At 46.6% G+C, this 18,739-nt stretch overlaps 2 protein-coding genes across 22 annotated transcripts in view; one reads left to right on the top strand and one right to left on the bottom strand.

The window, feature by feature from the left end:
• The window catches only part of CADM2 (cell adhesion molecule 2), a 1,056,973-nt gene that overhangs the window by 745,110 nt on the left and 293,124 nt on the right, over window positions 1-18,739 (top strand). The window contains exon 1 of one of the 21 annotated variants that reach the window (XM_065575427.1): window positions 13,745-13,890. The exons of the other annotated variants lie outside the window; for them this stretch is intronic. The gene's annotated coding sequence lies outside the window, so the exon portion shown is untranslated. Of the gene's footprint in view, window positions 1-13,744; window positions 13,891-18,739 lie in introns of those variants that run through there. 21 annotated transcript variants of the gene reach the window in all.
• On the bottom strand, window positions 9,088-11,532 carry LOC135976993 (uncharacterized). Its single transcript, XM_065575323.1, has 2 exons — window positions 10,560-11,532; window positions 9,088-9,563 (listed from the first exon to the last, which is right to left on the bottom strand). Exons 1-2 carry the CDS (start codon window positions 11,134-11,136, stop codon window positions 9,088-9,090), a joined length of 1,053 nt encoding a protein of 350 aa, XP_065431395.1. The 5' UTR covers window positions 11,137-11,532.

The following is an 18,739-nucleotide window of genomic DNA, read 5'->3' as shown; positions in this document are numbered from 1 at the left end:
AATATTTTTTTTCTTTTGTAAACTCAGAAAAAATGTGATTTCTCTACAAGAGTCATCTCTAGTGGAGTTGTAGATATACTTTTGTGATTTGCTGTGGCATTCAAATGAAGACAACTCAATTGCCTATGATAAGACCGAATTTAGCAACTACCGGTAGAGATTAGCTTAAACAACACGACTTTAAGGTTCTCAATTTCCAACATAAATAAATCATCATAGCAGTTTATATTCTGTCTAAACACATCTCATCCAAAAGCCAAAGATCATTTTGGACTTCATTTATTCACCTGATTCATGTTGTTCCCCATTATGCCAATGAAATTGGCTTGTTTATTCTAAGATTAAGGCAGCAGGGGTGCTGTAAAGGATGTAGTAGTAAACATACTGTATAGTACCCTAAATGCCAATGCAGTGATACCCATTAACTTTAAGCCAAGGGTCAAATTTCAGTTTCAGGGCATTGCCTGTCAGTCACACCTGTCAGTCTTCTCCTTGATATCACAATGTCACATGGAAAGAGTAATATTTTACTCTATGAGTCATCTTTTTAATAAATAATTAAATGTAATTAAACTATATCCCCTTTTTCAATTGGGACACAGACAAGCCACATATGTTAATCTTGCGCTGACGAGAATTCCATGTCATATAGTATGTTTTGTGTATTTGGCTGCTTTATAAAACACAGATGCAGTCAGCCAATCAGATTACTGAGTTATGGCGCACATTCATTTGTTCTTGTTTTCCAAATAAAATTACCGAATGGCTGGATAGTGCCATTGATGACTGGAGAGAAAAATGTAATCATTGTTATTTTATTTGTTTAATTTATATAAACAAAATTTAATGCTGGATATCAGAGGCATCCCTACTCTTTATCATTCCCCAGCATACGATACCTGCCTGCCTTATTCTATGGTGGCCACTCACGATGGACACCATGTATTCTGCATGGGGACGTGGGAAACCAGTGTCCAGCCTTCTCTTCTCTTTTTTCAAGATGGCCAGAGAATAAGGAAAAGATGTGCACTGACTTATTAAGTATATTTATATAACACGAGTGTGGTGTTAGATTGTCAGGTGATTTTTTAAAAAATATGTTCATAATAGAGCTGAATGAAAACTATTATTTCCATCCTATGGAAAATTCTGATTCTTTTCCACATTTGTTTTCATCGTGAATCTGAATGAAATATCAAAATTTATCATTGAATGAAAAGTTTTTAAAAAAATAGAAATTTTAATTTGTTTTGTTTTGCGTCAGTTCATCATTAAACTGCATCTGCCTAAAGTGCATTAGTGCCTCAAGGGAAACATAAATTGGGTGCTGCATGCCCTCAGTACTTCCTATGGGCTGGGGTCTGTAGCTGGATTAGGTCTCCTATGATGCACTCCAATCAGGTGACACCCATAATGGACCACACAGCTTGATTAGAGGAAAGATGGAAGGTGAGATCTGGCTTAGGAGCCATAGAAGAGAATGGGGGTGCATGAAGCTCATGAACTACAACTACCCTGTGGCACTGTGGCACCTTAGGGAGACAGTTTTATGTCAAACTGACCCAAAATAAAATATTTACTTTTGATTTTCCTAATGGAATATTGAAAAAAAAGGCAAAATCAAATTTTTCTAACAGAAATTCCCATATAGTTAACCCCCCCTGAAATTTTGATGTCATTCTTCAGAACTGAAAGATTCTTCTTCAGCAGAAGCTGGAAAGTAATGTTCTTCTGCAGAGAATATTCTCAATAGAACTGAGGCCACGCAGAGATGGCTGTTGTCTCAGTCATCTACTCCTCCCAGCCTGACAGCACAGGAGTAATTGTTCTCTCCACTGGCATTGGGAGCAATAGGAGAGGGTGGCCATTTTGAAAAGAAGCAATTCTTTGTGAGTTTCTATGAAGGGGAAGATTGCATGTGCCATCTGTGCTGACAGAAGAAGGTTCCATTTTGAAAAATAAAGGAAAAATAACCATTCATCCTAAAATATTTATTTTCAAAAGCTACTGCTTGCACCAGATTTACTCAAGAAGCCAGGTGGGAGGGATGGGGAAACTAGGGTGTGGCATGTGTCGGTATTTGCAGGGGAATGTTGGAGGGTGCAGGAAGAAGAGGAAATCTTGAGGAGGGAAATATGGAGGACAGGAAAGAGGAAAAAGATTGGGTGAGGTGCAAGTGAATATAGACAGTGCAAATGGAAAAGGAAATTGGGAGTGTAGGTATGAGGAAAGAGGAATGTGGAGTATGTGAGCAGGGGCTTGAGGAGAACAGAAAGGAAGGAGGAAAAAGAAAAAAAAACATCTAATGTGTCTTCAAAAATCAGTTTAATCCAATCTGGGACTATGTACACTTGAATCAAATGATGGCATTACTACAGGGAAGAGTTAAAGTTATTTGAGTCCTTAACTATGCATTTTTATACTTTAATAATAATAATACTTTTTTAACTTTAACTTTACATTTCATAGGTTCATAACACTTGTTTTGGGGAAAATTCCCATTGCTCTCTGGGAATACACACAACATAGTATGCTGAAATCACTAGAAGATCAGCAAAACCGTATATGTTGGAATTAACTTAGAAGGTACTTAGGAAATTGCTAAGGGTGCTTATTTACGTAGCAAGGGCCAATACTACACATATTTTTGTACAATATATAAGAAGTGTGATATAGTAATCATTATAACCTTTACTGCTAGCCGTTCACAGTTTCTAATGTAAGGGGACATGTGCTTGGAATGCCTGCAAGATCCTGTGCAATGTGTTATCTATCGGTCCTGCGGACACATTTCTCTTATTCAATTTAGATGTAAAAGGGCCTGAATTACCATTTTAAAAATTAGTGTGTCAAAAAAACAATAGACACGGTTGGCCACATAACAAAAATGCTGAGGGGAAGAGTTTTCTATGGAGCTATTATACTTCCATAAAACAAGAGGCCCAAACATGTAGGATAGGTCCATAAATGGTTATTAGCTAGGATGGTCAGGGATGCAACCCCATGCTCTGGGTATCCCTAAACCTCTGACTACCAGAACCTGGGACTGGATGACAGGGGATGGATTACTCTATAATTGCTTTGTTCTGTGCATTCCCTCTGAAGCATCTGTCATCGACTACTGCCAGAGAACAGGGTACTGAGCTAGATGGACCACTGGTCTGACTCAGCAGGGCCACTCTTATGTTCTTAACGTAGCCCTAAATTCCAAATCCTGTCTGAAACCGCAGAAGCTTTTCCTGTCATCAGGAAATGAAGTAAATGAACTGAACAGAAAAAGAGACCCAAGTAGTAGTATTTATCTTATTTGCATTATCTTCCAAAAGTTTGGAGCTGTTCAGTTATTAACATCAGTCAGACAGTACTTTGGTTGTTACAGAATGGTTTGTTATGCGGGATAAATAAATCTGGGCATCATCTGCATAAAAATGATATACTGCATCATAATGGTAAAAAATCCAAGCCAGTTGAAGTGTATAGCTATTGAAAAATGTAGCTCCAATACAGAGTCGGGGAAACTCCATAATTCAAAGGAGCATTATCAAAGAACCATTATTTATGGTTACAGGCTTTCACCATTGAGACAAATAGAAATGAAAACCTGCCAGATTCCATCTTTAATAGAGGGTCATTACAAAAACTTGTTAAGGCAGTCTTAGTAGTATGGTCTGATCTAAACCTGCTAGGAAATATTCTGGTACTATAGTACCACTGGGATAAAACAGCATTCCCTTTTCTACAGACATCTCTTTGTCCTTTTGCTGGGATAGATTGATTTGAAATAGGGTAGACATTTAAGAGTTCCCTTGAAGACAGTGGAAGTGTTCTTAATAAGTGTAGGTGGTTATTGGAAGTTTTCTGAGGGAGACTATCATGGGGTGTATATACCCCATGCTGGACCAGCAACCAAGGAGTTAATGCAGGTACTGTCGGGCAGTGCTGATTGGCAGCTTCACAGCAGCTGGGAGAGTAAAAGAGGTGGGAAGCAGATGGGCAAGGCTGCTGCCAGAGGAGCAAGCAGCCTGGAGAAGGGAACTCCTGGCAGTAATCTGCTGAGAAGCAGCTCCAAGACAGCATCCTGAGCAGGGAGGACCAGACCAACAGGCTGAAAAGCCTACAGAAAGCACGAGAAGTAGGAAGTAGCTCAGGGCATGGCCAGAGTTGCTGAGTCCTGATTGTGCCGAGCTGATGTAAGGGCCCTGAGCTGGAACCCAGTGGAGTGGGTGAGCTTGTGTACCCCTACCAACCCCATGAGAGACTTAAGAACTGAGGGTGGTTTTCAGACCCCCTGGGCATCAGGACCAGATGACCAGTAATAAGGAGAAAGTGCACACACCGCAGTGGGACTTGGGCAAGAAGGACCAACTGACCATCCTGCCAGACTGAGTAAACTCTGGTGCAATTCTCTGCCTGGCCAGAAGGGGTGCTGTGGCATTAACACACCAGCCCACAGAGAGCATTTACGTCCAAAAGAAGTCCATACCCAACATGTTTAGTTCTTTATCTGTTTACTTTTTTGGTGCCTAAATGGGAGCTGTGCTCTTTTCAAAATCCAGTCCATAGTCTCTTTATCCTCTCCACTCATCCAGTAGGGATCACTGGGTAAGAGGGCTCAAAGAGGAAAGAAGTCTGAAAGGCATCTCTGTGAGGAGTGCAAAGCTAAATATGCTTTGCCTGGTTGAGTGGCTAGGCTGTATTGAGAAGAGAAAAATAGTAGTGAAGAGGCACCTGAAATATGTACTGCTGCTCCTTTTTCTGTGTTCCCACCAAAGGTATTAAGTGATTGCTCAATTGGGATTAGTTGCAAATAAAAAATTTTGAAAGGAATTGTCTATTTGTTTCCTGCTCTCACTGGAAGAAAACAGTTGGGAAGTGTATAAAATGGCAGGCAGCCTCAGTTCTAGTTTTCCATACCATAGTTCTTCAGTCCCCCTACTGTTTTGGGAGAGGAAGTTGGGAGCATAAACCACGTCCTCCATCAGGATGCAATCTTCCCTGCGTATGGGAATCTTTCTAAATGTAAAAATAATGTGTTAATGATAACTTCATCTATCTATCTATTTATTTAAAATTAGCATTTATCGTCCAGAAATTAGTACAACAGGCCAAAGCAAATCAAGACAGCAAGTGTGGGTCACAAGTGCAATAATTCATCCAGTAATAATAAGCACTGCAACTAGTTTAAAATCTCAAAATTACACTACGGGATGTAGTTTAGAATCAATAAATAATATGAGTCAGAAGAAAATTTGAAGATATAGGAATGGTATGAGCTCTGCAGTTTTCAGAAAGTTCACAAAACTATCGACATGTTTTCCTCACACTCTAGCTCTTCCTCAGAGGAATAAACTGGGATTCATAATAGTGATAATAGTTCTAAATAAAGTTTCTGGCTGCTCTTTATTGGAGAAATAACTGACCCTGGTTTCTTTCAGAGCTTTCCAATCTGGACCGGCTCTAGGCACCAGCAAAACAAGCACCTGCTTGGGGCGGCACATTCCCAGGGGTGGCACAGCGGCTGGTAGCAGTGGTGGAGGCGCAGCTGGGACCGCATGGTCTCAGCCGCACAGTGCAGAGCACAGGGCATCTGCAGCACGTGGGCGCCGCTCACCACCTCGGCCAGGTTGTCCTGGCGCATGTCGCCCATGCCGGCCCTGTCGATGAGCAGGCGCAACGCCACATAGCTCACCCCCTTCACCTGCAGGATGTCCGGGGACTTGGCTGCCAGCACCAACTTGTGGGCTCGGATCCACCGGCCGGACACTTCGATCACCAGGTCCGGCTCCTCCGAGACCAGCTGCTGCTGTGGACAGTAAGTGCCAGGCGGTGGCCAGGCGATGTCGCCTCCTCCCGCCTCGGACTCGGACGCGCGTTGTTAATCTCCCACTGGCTCTTCCCCACCCGGCTGCAGGAGGAGGCTGCTCCGGGATCCTGCTCCGGGGCTTTGTCCCCCGCCCCGGACGAACTGGAGCACAAGGAGGATCTGAAACCCCTAGGAGCTTGCGGTTTCCCCACCCCCGCTCTCCTCTTCCCCAGCTGATGCGCTCCCTTCCCTGGAGCCGGGCTGCTGCTGGCTGCCCTTGCTTCTCTCCGCTTCCCCCAGAGCTTTCCCTGGTGGCCCTAGCTGCTGCTCTGCTTCTCCGCAGAGCCTTTTTGGATAGGCTCTAGCAGAGGCTGGACCTGGCTAATGCGCGCGCGCGCACACACACACACACTCCCAGCTCAGCAGCACAGTCAGCCACCCCTTTGCCTTCTTCTTCTCCCCCCCCCCCCCTTGCCTTTTTCCTTTTTTTCCTTTGCGGTTTAAGGTTGAATGTTACTGTGGGGTTTCCTTGCTCAACTCTCCTTCTTGGCACATGGTCAATTTCAGCCTTGTTTCCCAGCCTGGCCTCCTCTCACATGCTGACAACAGAAAGAGGTGTGGGGCAGCAGTCCCTGCAGCCACTCACTGCTGAACTTTTCAACTCCACTAATTTCAACATTGGTTAGATATCTGTAACCATCATATGTTTGCCGCAGCTTGATTGCTCAGACTTTCCGTGAGTGGCATTGACAGATCAATGTATAGTAATAAAGTATCTCACTTCCTGTTCCTTGGGGGAGTTGGATTTTTTTTCCCCTGGAGCAATTTAATTTTCTATGAGCCTTTTTCCTAATTTTTTTTCTTCAGAGTAGGACCTTGTCTACACTACGAGAGTAGTTCGATTTTACTTGCATCGAATTTTTGTAATCGATATTGCAAAGTCGAACGTGTGTGTCCACACTAAGGACAGTAATTCGACTTTGTGCGTCCACACTAACGGTGAAAGCGTCGACATTCGAAGCGGTGCACTGTGGTCAGCTATCCCACAGTTCCCGCAGTCCCCTCTGCCCATTGGAATTCTGGGTGTAGCCGGCAATGCCTTCTGGGTAACAAAATGTGACGAGGGTGCTTTTGGGTAACTGTCGTCATCCGTCCATCACTCCCGCCCTCCCTCCCTGAAAGCGCCGGCGGGAAATCATTTCGCGCACTTTTCCAGTCATTGACAGCGCGGACGCCACAGCACTGCGAGCATGGAGCACGCTGCGACCATCGCTGCAGTTGTGGCCGCTCTCAACGCCTCGCAGCTTATCATACAGGTTTCCCTGAGGCAGATGCAGAAAAGTCAGGCGAGGAGGCTACGGCACCGCGGTGATGTCCTGAAGTCTGAGAGTAGCACGGACCTGTCAGAAAGCAGGGGACCCAGCGCCAAGGACATCGCGGTGGCAATGGGTCATGTTGATGCCGTGGAACGGCGATTCTGGGCACGGGAAACAAGCACTGAGTGGTGGGACCGCATAGTGCTGCAGGTCTGGGATGAATCCCAGTGGCTGCGAAACTTTCGCATGCGGAAGGGAACTTTCCTTGAACTTTGTGAGTTGCTGTCCCCTGCCCTGAAGCGCAGTGACACCCGCTTGCGAGCTGCACTGAGTGTACAGAAGCGAGTGGCCATAGCCCTCTGGAAGCTTGCAACGCCAGACAGCTACCGGTCAGTCGCGAACCAGTTTGGGGTGGGCAAATCTACCGTGGGGGTTGCTGTGATACAAGTAGCCAAGGCAATCGTTGATGTACTGCTGCCAAAGGTAGTGACCCTGGGAAACGTGGAGGCGATCATAGATGGCTTCGCAGCGATGGGATTCCCAAACTGCGGTGGGGCCATAGATGGAACTCACATCCCTATCCTGGCACCGGACCACCAGGCCACCCAGTACATTAACCGAAAGGGCTACTTTTCCATGGTGCTGCAAGCACTGGTGGACCACAGGGGACGTTTTACCAACATCTACGTGGGATGGCCGGGCAAGGTTCATGACGCTCGTGTTTTCAGGAACTCTGGTCTGTTTAGACGGCTGCAACAAGGTATTTACTTCCCGGACCACAAAATAACTGTTGGGGATGTGGAGATGCCTATAGTCATCCTCGGGGACCCAGCCTACCCGCTAATGCCCTGGCTCATGAAGCCCTATACTGGCGCCCTGGACACTGAAAAAGAACTCTTCAACTACCGGCTGAGCAAGTGCAGAATGGTGGTGGAGTGTGCTTTTGGCCGTCTCAAGGGGAGATGGAGAAGCTTACTGACTCGCTGTGATCTCAGCGAAACCAATATCCCCATTGTTATAGCAGCTTGCTGTGTGCTCCACAATCTCTGTGAGAGCAAGGGGGAGACCTTTATGGAGGGGTGGGAGGTTGAGGAAAATAGCCTGGCTGCTGATTACTCACAGCCAGACAGCCGGGCGATTAGAAGAGACCAGCGGGAAGCGCTGTGCATCCGGGAGGCTTTGAAAGCAAAGTTCCTGAGTGAGCAGGGTAACCTGTGACTTTAAAGTTTGTGTACTGAGAAGCTAAACCTGCCCCCGTTTCTTTACCCAGTTAATGTTGACTATCCTATCCAGTTACATACCCCCTTCATCCCCCTTCCAACACACGTTTCGAAATAAAAATAGTTCAACTTTGTTAAAACACACCGTTTTCTTTAATACTGTTTTCGCGGGAATTTTTTAAAACTGGGACGCAGACTGTGGTGCGGAGCGGGTGTAGTGTAGTGACGCGAATGCAGCTTCTAAACTCAAGGATTGACAGGCTCCGCTGCGGTGGGATGGTTGTTTCAACGGAGCCTGTCACCCCTCCTGATCGGGACTGTGTGTATGGGGGGGTCTATGTGACTTTGTGGCAGGGGGAGGACGGTTACAGATCCCCTGCTGTGTGGCTCTGTGATCCTGCCTAAGGACCGCCGCTGAAGATCTGTAACTGCCCTCCCCTGCCACAAAGTCACAGAGCAACCCACCCCCCACCACATAACATGAAAACAACCTCCCAGACTAACCAGGGTAACTAGTCACTGCATCACTGCACTGTGTATGTGCCCTGCTGCTGTGCCTGCCCCCGACTATGTACCCTGCCAAAGGTGACTGTCCTGTCTGATTACCAACCCCCTTTCCCATCCTCCTCCAAAAGAACATGATTGAAACAGTAGTTTACAGAAACGTATTTTTTATTATCAACTACACATGGCATTGGGAGGTGAAACTTGGACGGGGGCTTGTGTCAGGCGGGAAGGAAAGAACTTTTCAAATTTTGGGAAATGAGAGCCTTCTGCTACTAGAGCTCTCTGCAGGGGTGGAGTGAGACTTAGCAGGGACTCTGCCGCCTCTCCTTCTTTGCACTTTGGGTGAGGTGGGTATGGGACTTGGTGGCAGGGGAGGGCGGTTAGAGATGGACTGCAGCGGGGCTCTGTCCTCCTGCCTCCGTTCCTGCAGAACATCCACAAGGCGCCGGAGCGTGTCCGTTTGCTCCCTCAGTAGTCCAAGCAGCGTTTGAGTCGCCTGCTGGTCTTCCTGCCGCCACCTCTCCTCCCGATCCATGTTGGCTTGGTGCATTCGGGTCAAGTTCTCCCGCCACTGGGTCTGCTGTGCTGCCTGGGCTTGGGAACAGGCCATAAGCTCAGAGAACATGTCCTCCCGTGTCCTCTTCTTCCTACGCCTAATCCGCGCTAGCCTCTGGGAGTGTGATGCCAGGCTAGGTTGTGAGACAGTCGCAGATGGGGCTGTGGAAATGGGAAAAAGGTAGTGAATTCCTCAGAAAGAAAAATGTAGTTGTGAACAAAGAACATAGTCTTTCTCTGTGAACAAGACCATGCACAGCACCTATCACATGCGCACTCAGCACAAGGTCGAATTTTCGGCCTTCGCATTCAGTGCCTGGGGTCTTGCACAGCACATTTGAGAAGCGGGGCAGCACAACGGAATTTATGTTGCAGGCAGACATGGTAAGCCGTACACTTGTGGCAGTTTAAAACTTTTATATTACCACTGGCCTCATTTCACATTTAAAGCTATGTCAGTTCCTGCAGCCAGCAATCCGGCAAGCGGGAACTCTGCCCCTGTCCCACCCCCTCGCGGCTGTCCCCGGGAACGATCCCTTTCGGCTGCCCCTCTCCCACCTCCACCGCGTGGCTACAAACCAGCGGTTACAGTTCTGTCAAGGAACGGGAAAGCAGTCCCAACACTAACATTCCCCTACCTAATTAAAAGCAGGTCACCATGGGCGACATCACCCTGATGAGGATCTCTGAGAGCGACAGACAGAGAATGCTCCGGGAAAGCCTCCAAAGACCAGGGCCGTATGCCGCCCTGCTGTGCAGAGCAATGATTCCCGAGTACGTGATAGTCTCGTGGCGCGGCAACGTGTCGTACTTCGGAGGACCCAATAAGGCCGCTCTCCCCAGGAACCTCCTGCAACGGCTTTCAAATTACCTCCAGGAGAGCTTCATCGAGATATCCCAGGAGGATTACTGCTCTATCCCCGGACATATAGACCGCATTTTACTGTAGCTGCAGTAGCAGGGAATAAACAGTAGAGCGGCTTGTGCAGGACAATCACTGAAAACCGGACATTGCTAGATTTTTTTTCAAAACTTGCACTGCCCATGACTAAACCGTTAAGCGCATAGGGCACACTAATCATGAACAACCCATTCTTGTAATTGTTAATATTCCTGTTTTGTTAAAAAAATAAATGTTTAGATGTTTACAACACTTACTGGCTGATCCTTCACCAGATTCTGTGTCCGGGGTAACGGCTGGGGACGCTTCATAGGGGATCTCTGTAAGGGTGATGAAGAGATCCTGGCTGTCGGGGAAATCAGCGTTGTGAGCACTGCCGACTGCCTCGCCCTCCTTGTCTCCTTCCTCATCTTCCCCGTCCCCTAACATGTCGGAGGAACCGGCCGTGGACATTATCCCATCCTCAGAGTCCACGGTCACTGGTGGGGTAGTGGTGGCGGCCGCACCGAGGATGGAATGCAGTGCCTCGTAGAAACGGGATGTCTGGGGATGGGATCCGGAGCGTCCGTTTGCCTCTTTGGTCTTCTGGTAGCCTTGTCTCAGCTCCTTGATTTTCACGCGGCACTGCGTTGCATCCCGGCTGTATCCTCTCTCTGCCATGTCTTTAGAGATCTTCTCGTAGATCTTTGCATTCCGTCTTTTGGATTGCAGCTCGGAAAGCACGGACTCATCGCCCCACACAGCGATGAGATCCAAGACTTCCCGATCAGTCCATGCTGGGACCCTCTTTCTATTCACAGACTGCACGGCCATCACTGCTGGAGAGCTCTGCATCGTTGCCAGTGCTGCTGTGCTCGCCACGATGTCCAGACAGGAAATGAGATTCAAACTGGCCAGACAGGAAAAGGAATTCCAATTCAAATTTTCCCGGGGCTTTTCCTGTGTGGCTGGTCAGAGCATCCGAGATCGCACTGCTGTCCAGAGCGTCAACAGAGTGGTGCACTGTGGGATAGCTCCCGGAGCTATTAGCGTCGATTTCCATCCACACCTAGCCTAATTCGACATGGCCATGTCGAATTTGGCGCTACTCCCCTCGTCGGGGAGGAGTACAGAAGTCGAATTAAAGAGACCTCTATGTCGAACTAAATAGCATCGCAGTGTGGACGGGTGCAGGGTTAATTCGATGTAACGGCGCTAACTTCGACATAAACGCCTAGTGTAGACCAGGCCTAGGTGACACATGTTCTTTAACAAGTGAAAGATCACTGAGTTTTAACAGTTTTGATTTACCTAGATGTTCATATCAGCCTGCATGCAACTCCCAAGATCAGTTTGACTAATTGCACTGTTTTATTTCAGCTCAAATGGGAGCTAAAGATTTTCCTTGGACTTTCTGCTCTGAAATTTGCAGCAACTGAGTCAACTAAACATGCTGATGTGTGATTATATTCTGCGATTATTTCCCCAATATGTAAACATGTGTAAAAGCCAAAAAAAAGGGGGAGGGGGCCGCCAACATTTTTTTTGCTTGGGGCGGCAAAAACCCTAGAGCCGGCCCTGTTTCCAATATTGAGACAACATTGAGATTTCCACATAATATTGTGTATTCATAGCCCAAATGCGGCTTGTTCTTCCAGCCAGCATCCTTGTATCCGTCAAGGCCTCAAGCTCTGTTACATAACAAGAAAACTGCCAAAATATGAATCAGAAATTTTGTCTGACTCGAAGCAGTTTCTCAGCTTTAATGGAAATAGTAGTTATACAATTCTACAGCATCCTCTACTGTTTTTAGTATGGTTCATTTTGTATTTGTTTTCCAAAACATCCAGAGCAGTCATACCAATAGCAATATAAAATGCACAGTAAAATCACAGTGAGCTTTAACAAAGCAGACTTAACAAACTGTAACCTAAAGTGCAGTACACATTTTCACTGGAAGGAGTGAGGTGGGGGCAGGCTGTCAACCTGGGACAGGCCTGGTGTGGTGAGACAATTGGCTGAGTGCAGGTGCTCCACAATCTGTCATGCATTTCATCAGCTCGGTTGGTGGCTGCTTGATGGGGCCAATCGAGAGGAGTGTATCAAAAAACCAGGACAAAACTGTATTTGTTTACTTGTGTGAATTCCATACACAACATGTTTGGTTTTGTGTATTTGTTTATTTGTGTGAAACAAATGGACATCGACAGTGACATTCCCAGTTTTTTAGGAGAAATAATTGTCTTGCAAACATGCCAACTATCACCTCTCCCCTTAGAAGAAACAATAAAAAATCCTAACAATTTCTTAGATTTTTAAATTCTTGAAACTTGGAAGAAGATAATAGAATAATGCTGTTGGTAATCACATCACAGATTAAATATGCATACACACAAGCCCCTCTATTAAATTTAATGGGTTCAATTAAAATGCATCTAATAGTTCCAAAGCGCAATAAAGTTGCATCATTTGTTACAAGAGAATTTAAATCCCTCCCATGAAGGAATCTGTCAGTCACAAAGATCACAAAAGGTTGGGGTTAAGTGGGAGAAGGATCAGAAAATTTCTTAAGAGGAAATGGTTTCAGCAGCACCAGGGAAGATGCAATTTCAGAGTTTTGGGGTGAGGGAAAAGGAGAAGATGGAGAGCATAAAGGTCAGAAAGGGAGTAGGAGTGCTCACTGTAACAAACCACTTCTTTGGTTATTAGATTTTGTGATTCTGGCTCAGAATGAATAACACGATAAAATAATAATAAATTAAAAATAGCAATTGTGAGATACTCATATTTTGTTTTCCTATTCCTCTTATCTTTCTATCTTTATTTTAAAATGTCTTAAGAATTGAACCTCTTATATTGTAAATGCAGTATTTTTCCATATTTGGATGTATTGCTGTTTATTTTTTACTATGTAAACTTTGTTCAGTTTTTTCCTCACTTCCTCTAATTTTCCTGTGGTTTTCTTTTTTTAATTTTAATTTTATCTAGTAAATGGCTTTCCCCCCCACAATCGGCGACCAAAAGCTTCTTCATGTATTTCCCTCCTCTCCCAGCCCCCAAGTGATAATACTTGAGTGCTGATACAAATTCATTATTATTCAATTATTTTATTTTGTCAGATTTTCAGAAGTGCTCAGCTGCCAGCACGCTCTCACTGTGACACTTACACAGATTTTCAGAACAGCTTGGTACATTTCAGTTGAGCTCTTTTGAAAATCTGACCACTTTATGTGGTGTATAAATGGGAGCTCTCTTAATACTCTGGCCCTGAGTGTAGGTGCTGAACTCTTACAAAAACCTGGCCAAAGTGTCATAAGAGTGCATGGCACTTTGCAAACAAGGGCTCTGATTGTGCAACTGACTTGGCCCAGGGTACTCTTGTACAGAACCCTATTGAAGTCTTTGGGACTTGTCAGGGGTGTATAGACTTTCCTGGTCACTTAAAGGTTAATAAGGAAACTGGCTGCCTGCTCAGCTGGGGCTGATTGATGGCCTCACAACAGCTGCAGAAGAGCAGGGTGGCTGCTTGAGCAACTGAGCCTGCTAAACAGATTGGTGAGAAGCCACCCAGGAAACCAGCAGATTCTCTGGGAGAGAGGAACACAGAGTGTGAGTTTGGGAAATAGCCTCTGAGAGAGGTTTGGTGGGCAGCAGTAAGAGTGTGCAAGAAACTGATTCCAACTGCTTCAGCTTGTATTGGAACCCAGAGGAATGGGCAGGCCTGGGTTCCCCTGCAGACCCTGCCAGAGAGGTTTTTAAAGTCTGCAGAGAAAAAGTGGTCCAAACCCCAAGAGAGCAGAGACTGTAGACAGTGGCAGATCAGCCACTGGGCTGATAGGGCCTGTGAACTGGGGCCCCGGCCAGTTGGCATGCCTGCACCCCGACCCCACTCCCAGGCAGGCGCGCCAAGCAGGGTGGAGGAAGCCCATGCACTCCCACCCCACTCCCTGGCAGGAGCACTGTGGGAAACCCCAGCACCCAGTCCCCGGCTGTGACCCAGGGACTGGAGGAGCTCTAGGTCTCTGCCGCAGCTTCAGGACTGGAGGAGCTATCCCTGCTATGGCTCTGGATGGGGCAGAGCTTCCTGGTTTTGGGGCCCCAGGAAAGAGGGGTGAGAAAGCAAATGGGTTGTGGGGCCACAGTGGGAGTTGGAATGGTGCAAACAGTGGGTGGAACTGGGTAGGGCCACAGGCGGAAGGAGCAGAACAGGGGCAGAACTGCAGGCAGAAGGGTTATTCTATGGGTATCCCACAGTATTCTTGCCAGCAAGTTAAAGAAGTATGGATTGGATGAATGGACTGTAAGGTAGATAAAAATCTCGCTAGATCATCGGGCTCAACAGGTAGTGATCAACGGCTCGATGTTTAGTTGGCAAGTGGCGTGCCCCAGGGGTTGGTCCTGGGACCAGTTTTGTTCCACATCTTCATTAATGATCTGGATGATGGGATGAACTGCACCCTCATCAAGTTCACGGATGACACTAAGCTGGGGGAAGAGGTGGATATGCTGGAGGGTAGGGATAGGGTCCAGAGTGACCTAAACAAATTGGAGGATTGGGCCAAAAGAAATCTGAGGGGGTTCAACAAGGACAAGTGCAGAGTCCTGCACTTAGGACGGAAGAATCCCATGCACTGCTACTGGCTGGTGACCTACTGTCTAAGTAGCGGTTCTGCAGAAAAGGACCTGGGGATTACAGTGGACAAGAAGATGGATATGAGTCAATAGTGTGCCCTTGTTGCCAAAAAGGCTAACAGCATATTGGGCTGCATTAGTAGGAACATTGCCGGCAGATGGAGGGATGTGATTATTCCCCTCTATTCAGCACTGGTGAGGCCACACCTGGAGTATTGCGTCCAGTTTTGGGCCCCCCACTACAGAAAGGATGTGGACAAATTGGAGAGAGTCTAGCGGAGGGCAGCAAAAATGTTTAGGGGGTTGGCGCACATGACTTATGAGGAGAGGCTGAGGAAACTGGGCTTATTTAGTCTGCAGAAAAGAAGAGTGAGGAGGGATTTGATAGCAGCCTTCAACTACCTGAAAGGGGGTTCCAAAGAGGATGAACTAGGTTGTTCTCAGTGATGGCAGATGACCGATCAAGGAGCAATGGTCTCAAGTTGCAGTGGGGGAGGTCTAGGTTGGATATTAGAAAAAAATATTTCACTAGGAGCGTGGTGAAGCACTGAAATGGGTTACCTAAGGAGGTGGTGGACTCTCCATCCTTATAGGGTTTTAAGGCCTGGCTTGACAGAGCCCTGGCTGGGATGATTCAGTTGGGGTTGGTCCTGCTTTGAGCAGAGGGTTGGAATAGATGACCTCCTGACATCTCTTCCAACCCCAATCTTATATGATTCTAAGGGATGCGGTGGGGAGCAAAGAGCCTATCAGCTAAGGGCAGCTCTGCTTCCTCCCTTCTTGTGAACAACAAGGACAATATGATATCCCTGATCCTCCTTCCCATCAGTATTTGCCCTGGGAAGAGGTTGTGGAGTGTCTGGAGTTGCATCCCCACAGCCTGGGAAAGGAGAGAGGGGACCCTTCTGCATCTCCCCACAGTCCTGGGAGAGTGGTGTGAAGAACCCAGGGGGAGGGGAGCTGAACTGAGTGGATGGGGTCTGTATGGGGACAGAACTGATTGGGGGTGGAGGACAGGATTAATTGCTGGGCAGAGGATGGACAGATGTGTGGACGATAGCTCCTGTAGCAGGGGCCAAAGTCACCTTACCCATTACATTTGGGAGAATGGGCAACACTAATTCTCACACACACATACCGGTGATGGGTGGGGAGAGTTCAAAAATCAAAAGACAGAAAACACAATATAATAGGATTTATCTTTTTTTTGGGGGGGGGGGGGGGGGTCTTATGATTTTGGGGAGGGGGCTCATTCTTGATTTTAATCGCTTGAGGTTGGCAATACTACACATGGACATACCAGTCAGGTGTCAGATTTGGGCCAAATAAAATCCTGTTGAAGGGTTTGCAGTCAGTGTTTAGACACATCATAATGGGTGAAGACAAAGGAAGTAATGAGGGTAGATAAATGGGCTACCACAAAAGATCATATGATTGTTTTGGTTATTTTTGCATGTCTCTTGTGCAGTTAAAAAGTACATTTCTGTTCAGTGTGTGTGATTTAGTACTTATACACCAAAGGGATTGGTGGAAAGGAAGTAAGAACTAATGAGGAATCAGGGCCCAACCCTGTACTGAGGACCATAGGGATTTCACTGGGGCTTCTCACTGGCTCAGGAGTCTTCTAGAATCAGCGTGTTGGTCTCCATGTAGGATCAGAGTCTTAATATCTATATTTTTTGATGGAAAGAGAATAATAACGAACACTATGAATGAAATTCACCCAGGAGCTGAGAACTACTGCAAAGTCCTTCAGACATTTCAGTCACACCTTGGGTTTGCATACCAGGGATCCGGAGTTAGGAAGGCCATAAGCAGAGTTGGCTGCACGAGGGGTTTCTGCTCCCTCTAAAGGCCACACTAGGGGCTTGTCTATGCAAAGACCTAGTGTGCAGCAAGCCAGGGTGCAAATGTCCAGCACACTAACTGGTTATGTGGATCCTGTAGCCATGCAGTAAAAGTTCCATAGTGTGCTTTGACATACTGTTCTTTAAATAGTACTACATCAAAGTACATTATTATCTTTGGAAAGTCATGGGAGACGGGAGAGATTCCAGAAGACTGGAAAAGGGCAAATATAGTGCCCATCTATAAAAAGGGAAATAAAAACAACCCAGGTAACTACAGACCAGTTAGTTTAACTTCTGTGCCAGGGAAGATAATGGAGCAAGTAATTAAGGAAATCATCTGCAAACACTTGGAAGGTGGTAAGGCGATAGGGAACAGCCAGCATGGATTTGTGAAGAACAAATCATGTCAAACCAATCTGATAGCTTTCTTTGATAGAATAACGAGCCTTGTGGATAAGGGTGAAGCGGTGGATGTGGTATACCTAGACTTTAGTAAGGCATTTGATACGGTCTCGCTTGATATTCTTATCGATAAACTAGGCAAATACAAATTAGATGGGGCTACTATAAGGTGGGTGCATAACTGGCTGGATAACCGTACTCCGAGAGTTGTTATTAATGGTTCCCAATCCTGCTGGAAAGGCGTAACGAGTGGGGTTCCGCAGGGGTCTGTTTTGGGACCGGCTCTGTTCAATATCTTCATCAACGACTTAGATATTGGCATAGAAAGTACGCTTATTAAGTTTGCGGATGATACCAAACTGGGAGGGATTGCAACTACTTTGGAGGACAGGGTCATAATTCAAAATGATCTGGACAAATTGGAGAAATGGTCTGAGTTAAACAGGATGAAGTTTAACAAAGACAAATGCAAAGTGCTCCACTTAGGAAGGAAAAATCAATTTCACACATACAGAATGGGAAAAGACTGTCTAGGAAGGAGTACGGCAGAAAGGGATCTAGGGGTTATAGTGGACCACAAGCTAAATATGAGTCAACAGTGTGATGCTGTTGCAAAAAAAGCAAACATGATTCTGGGATGCATTAACAGGTGTGTTGTGAGCAAGACACGAGAAGTCATTCTTCCGCTCTACTCTGCTCTGGTTAGGCCTCAGCTGGAGTATTGTGTCCAGTTCTGGGCGCCGCATTTTAAAAAAGATGTGGAGAAATTGGAGAGGGTCCAGAGAAGGGCAACAAGAATGATTAAAGGTCTTGAGAACATGACCTATGAAGGAAGGCTGAAAGAACTGGGTTTGTTTAGTTTGGAGAAGAGAAGACTGAGAGGGGACATGATAGCAGTTTTCAGGTATCTAAAAGGGTGTCATGAGGAGGAGGGAGAGAACTTGTTCATCTTAGCCTCTAAGGATAGAACCAGAAACAATGGGTTTAAACTGCAGCAAGGGAGGTCTAGGTTGGACATTAGGAAAAAGTTCCTAACTGTCAGGGTGGTTAAACACTGGAACAAATTGCCTAGGGAGGTTGTGGAATCTCCGTCTCTGGAGATATTTAAGAGTAGGTTAGATAAATGTCTGTCAGGGATGGTCTAGACAGTAATTGGTCCTGCCATGCGGGCAGGGGACTGGACTCGATGACCTCTCGAGGTCCCTTCCAGTCCTATAATCTATGATTCTATGATTATAGAACTTTGTGATGTGTGGCAAGGTTCATGCAGTCACTTACTGCAGGGCAGGCTAGTTCGCTGTACATTTTCACCCTGGCTTGCTGGGTACTAAGTCTCCATGTAGACAGTGGTGGATTAACAAATTTGCCGCCCCTAGGCCCTGAAAAAATTGCCGCCCTCCCCCCCCCCCCCCCACCATGCCAACTCACCTCTGCTCCCCCGCGGCAAGCCTGGGGAAGAAGGGGAGTTGCGGTGTGCTCGGGGGATGGCGGTGGTGGAGCTGAGGTGAGCTGGGGCGGGGAGCAGTTCCCTCCCCCCCCCCCCCCCCCCAAGGGTTACTCCCCACGCCCGCCGG

This window comes from Chrysemys picta, chromosome 1 (assembly GCF_011386835.1).
Source record: "Chrysemys picta bellii isolate R12L10 chromosome 1, ASM1138683v2, whole genome shotgun sequence".
NCBI lineage: Eukaryota > Metazoa > Chordata > Testudines > Emydidae > Chrysemys > Chrysemys picta.
This window is presented reverse-complemented; position numbering and strand designations above follow the sequence as displayed.

Coding starts and splice junctions, on each gene's coding strand:
- LOC135976993 (XM_065575323.1), bottom strand. CDS start 11,136: ATGCAGAGCTCTCCAGCAGTGATGGCCGTGCAGTCTGTGAATAGAAAG. Junction 9,564..10,559: donor ATCTGGTGAAGGATCAGCCA/GTAAGTGTTGTA, acceptor CCATTTCCACAG/CCCCATCTGCGACTGTCTCA.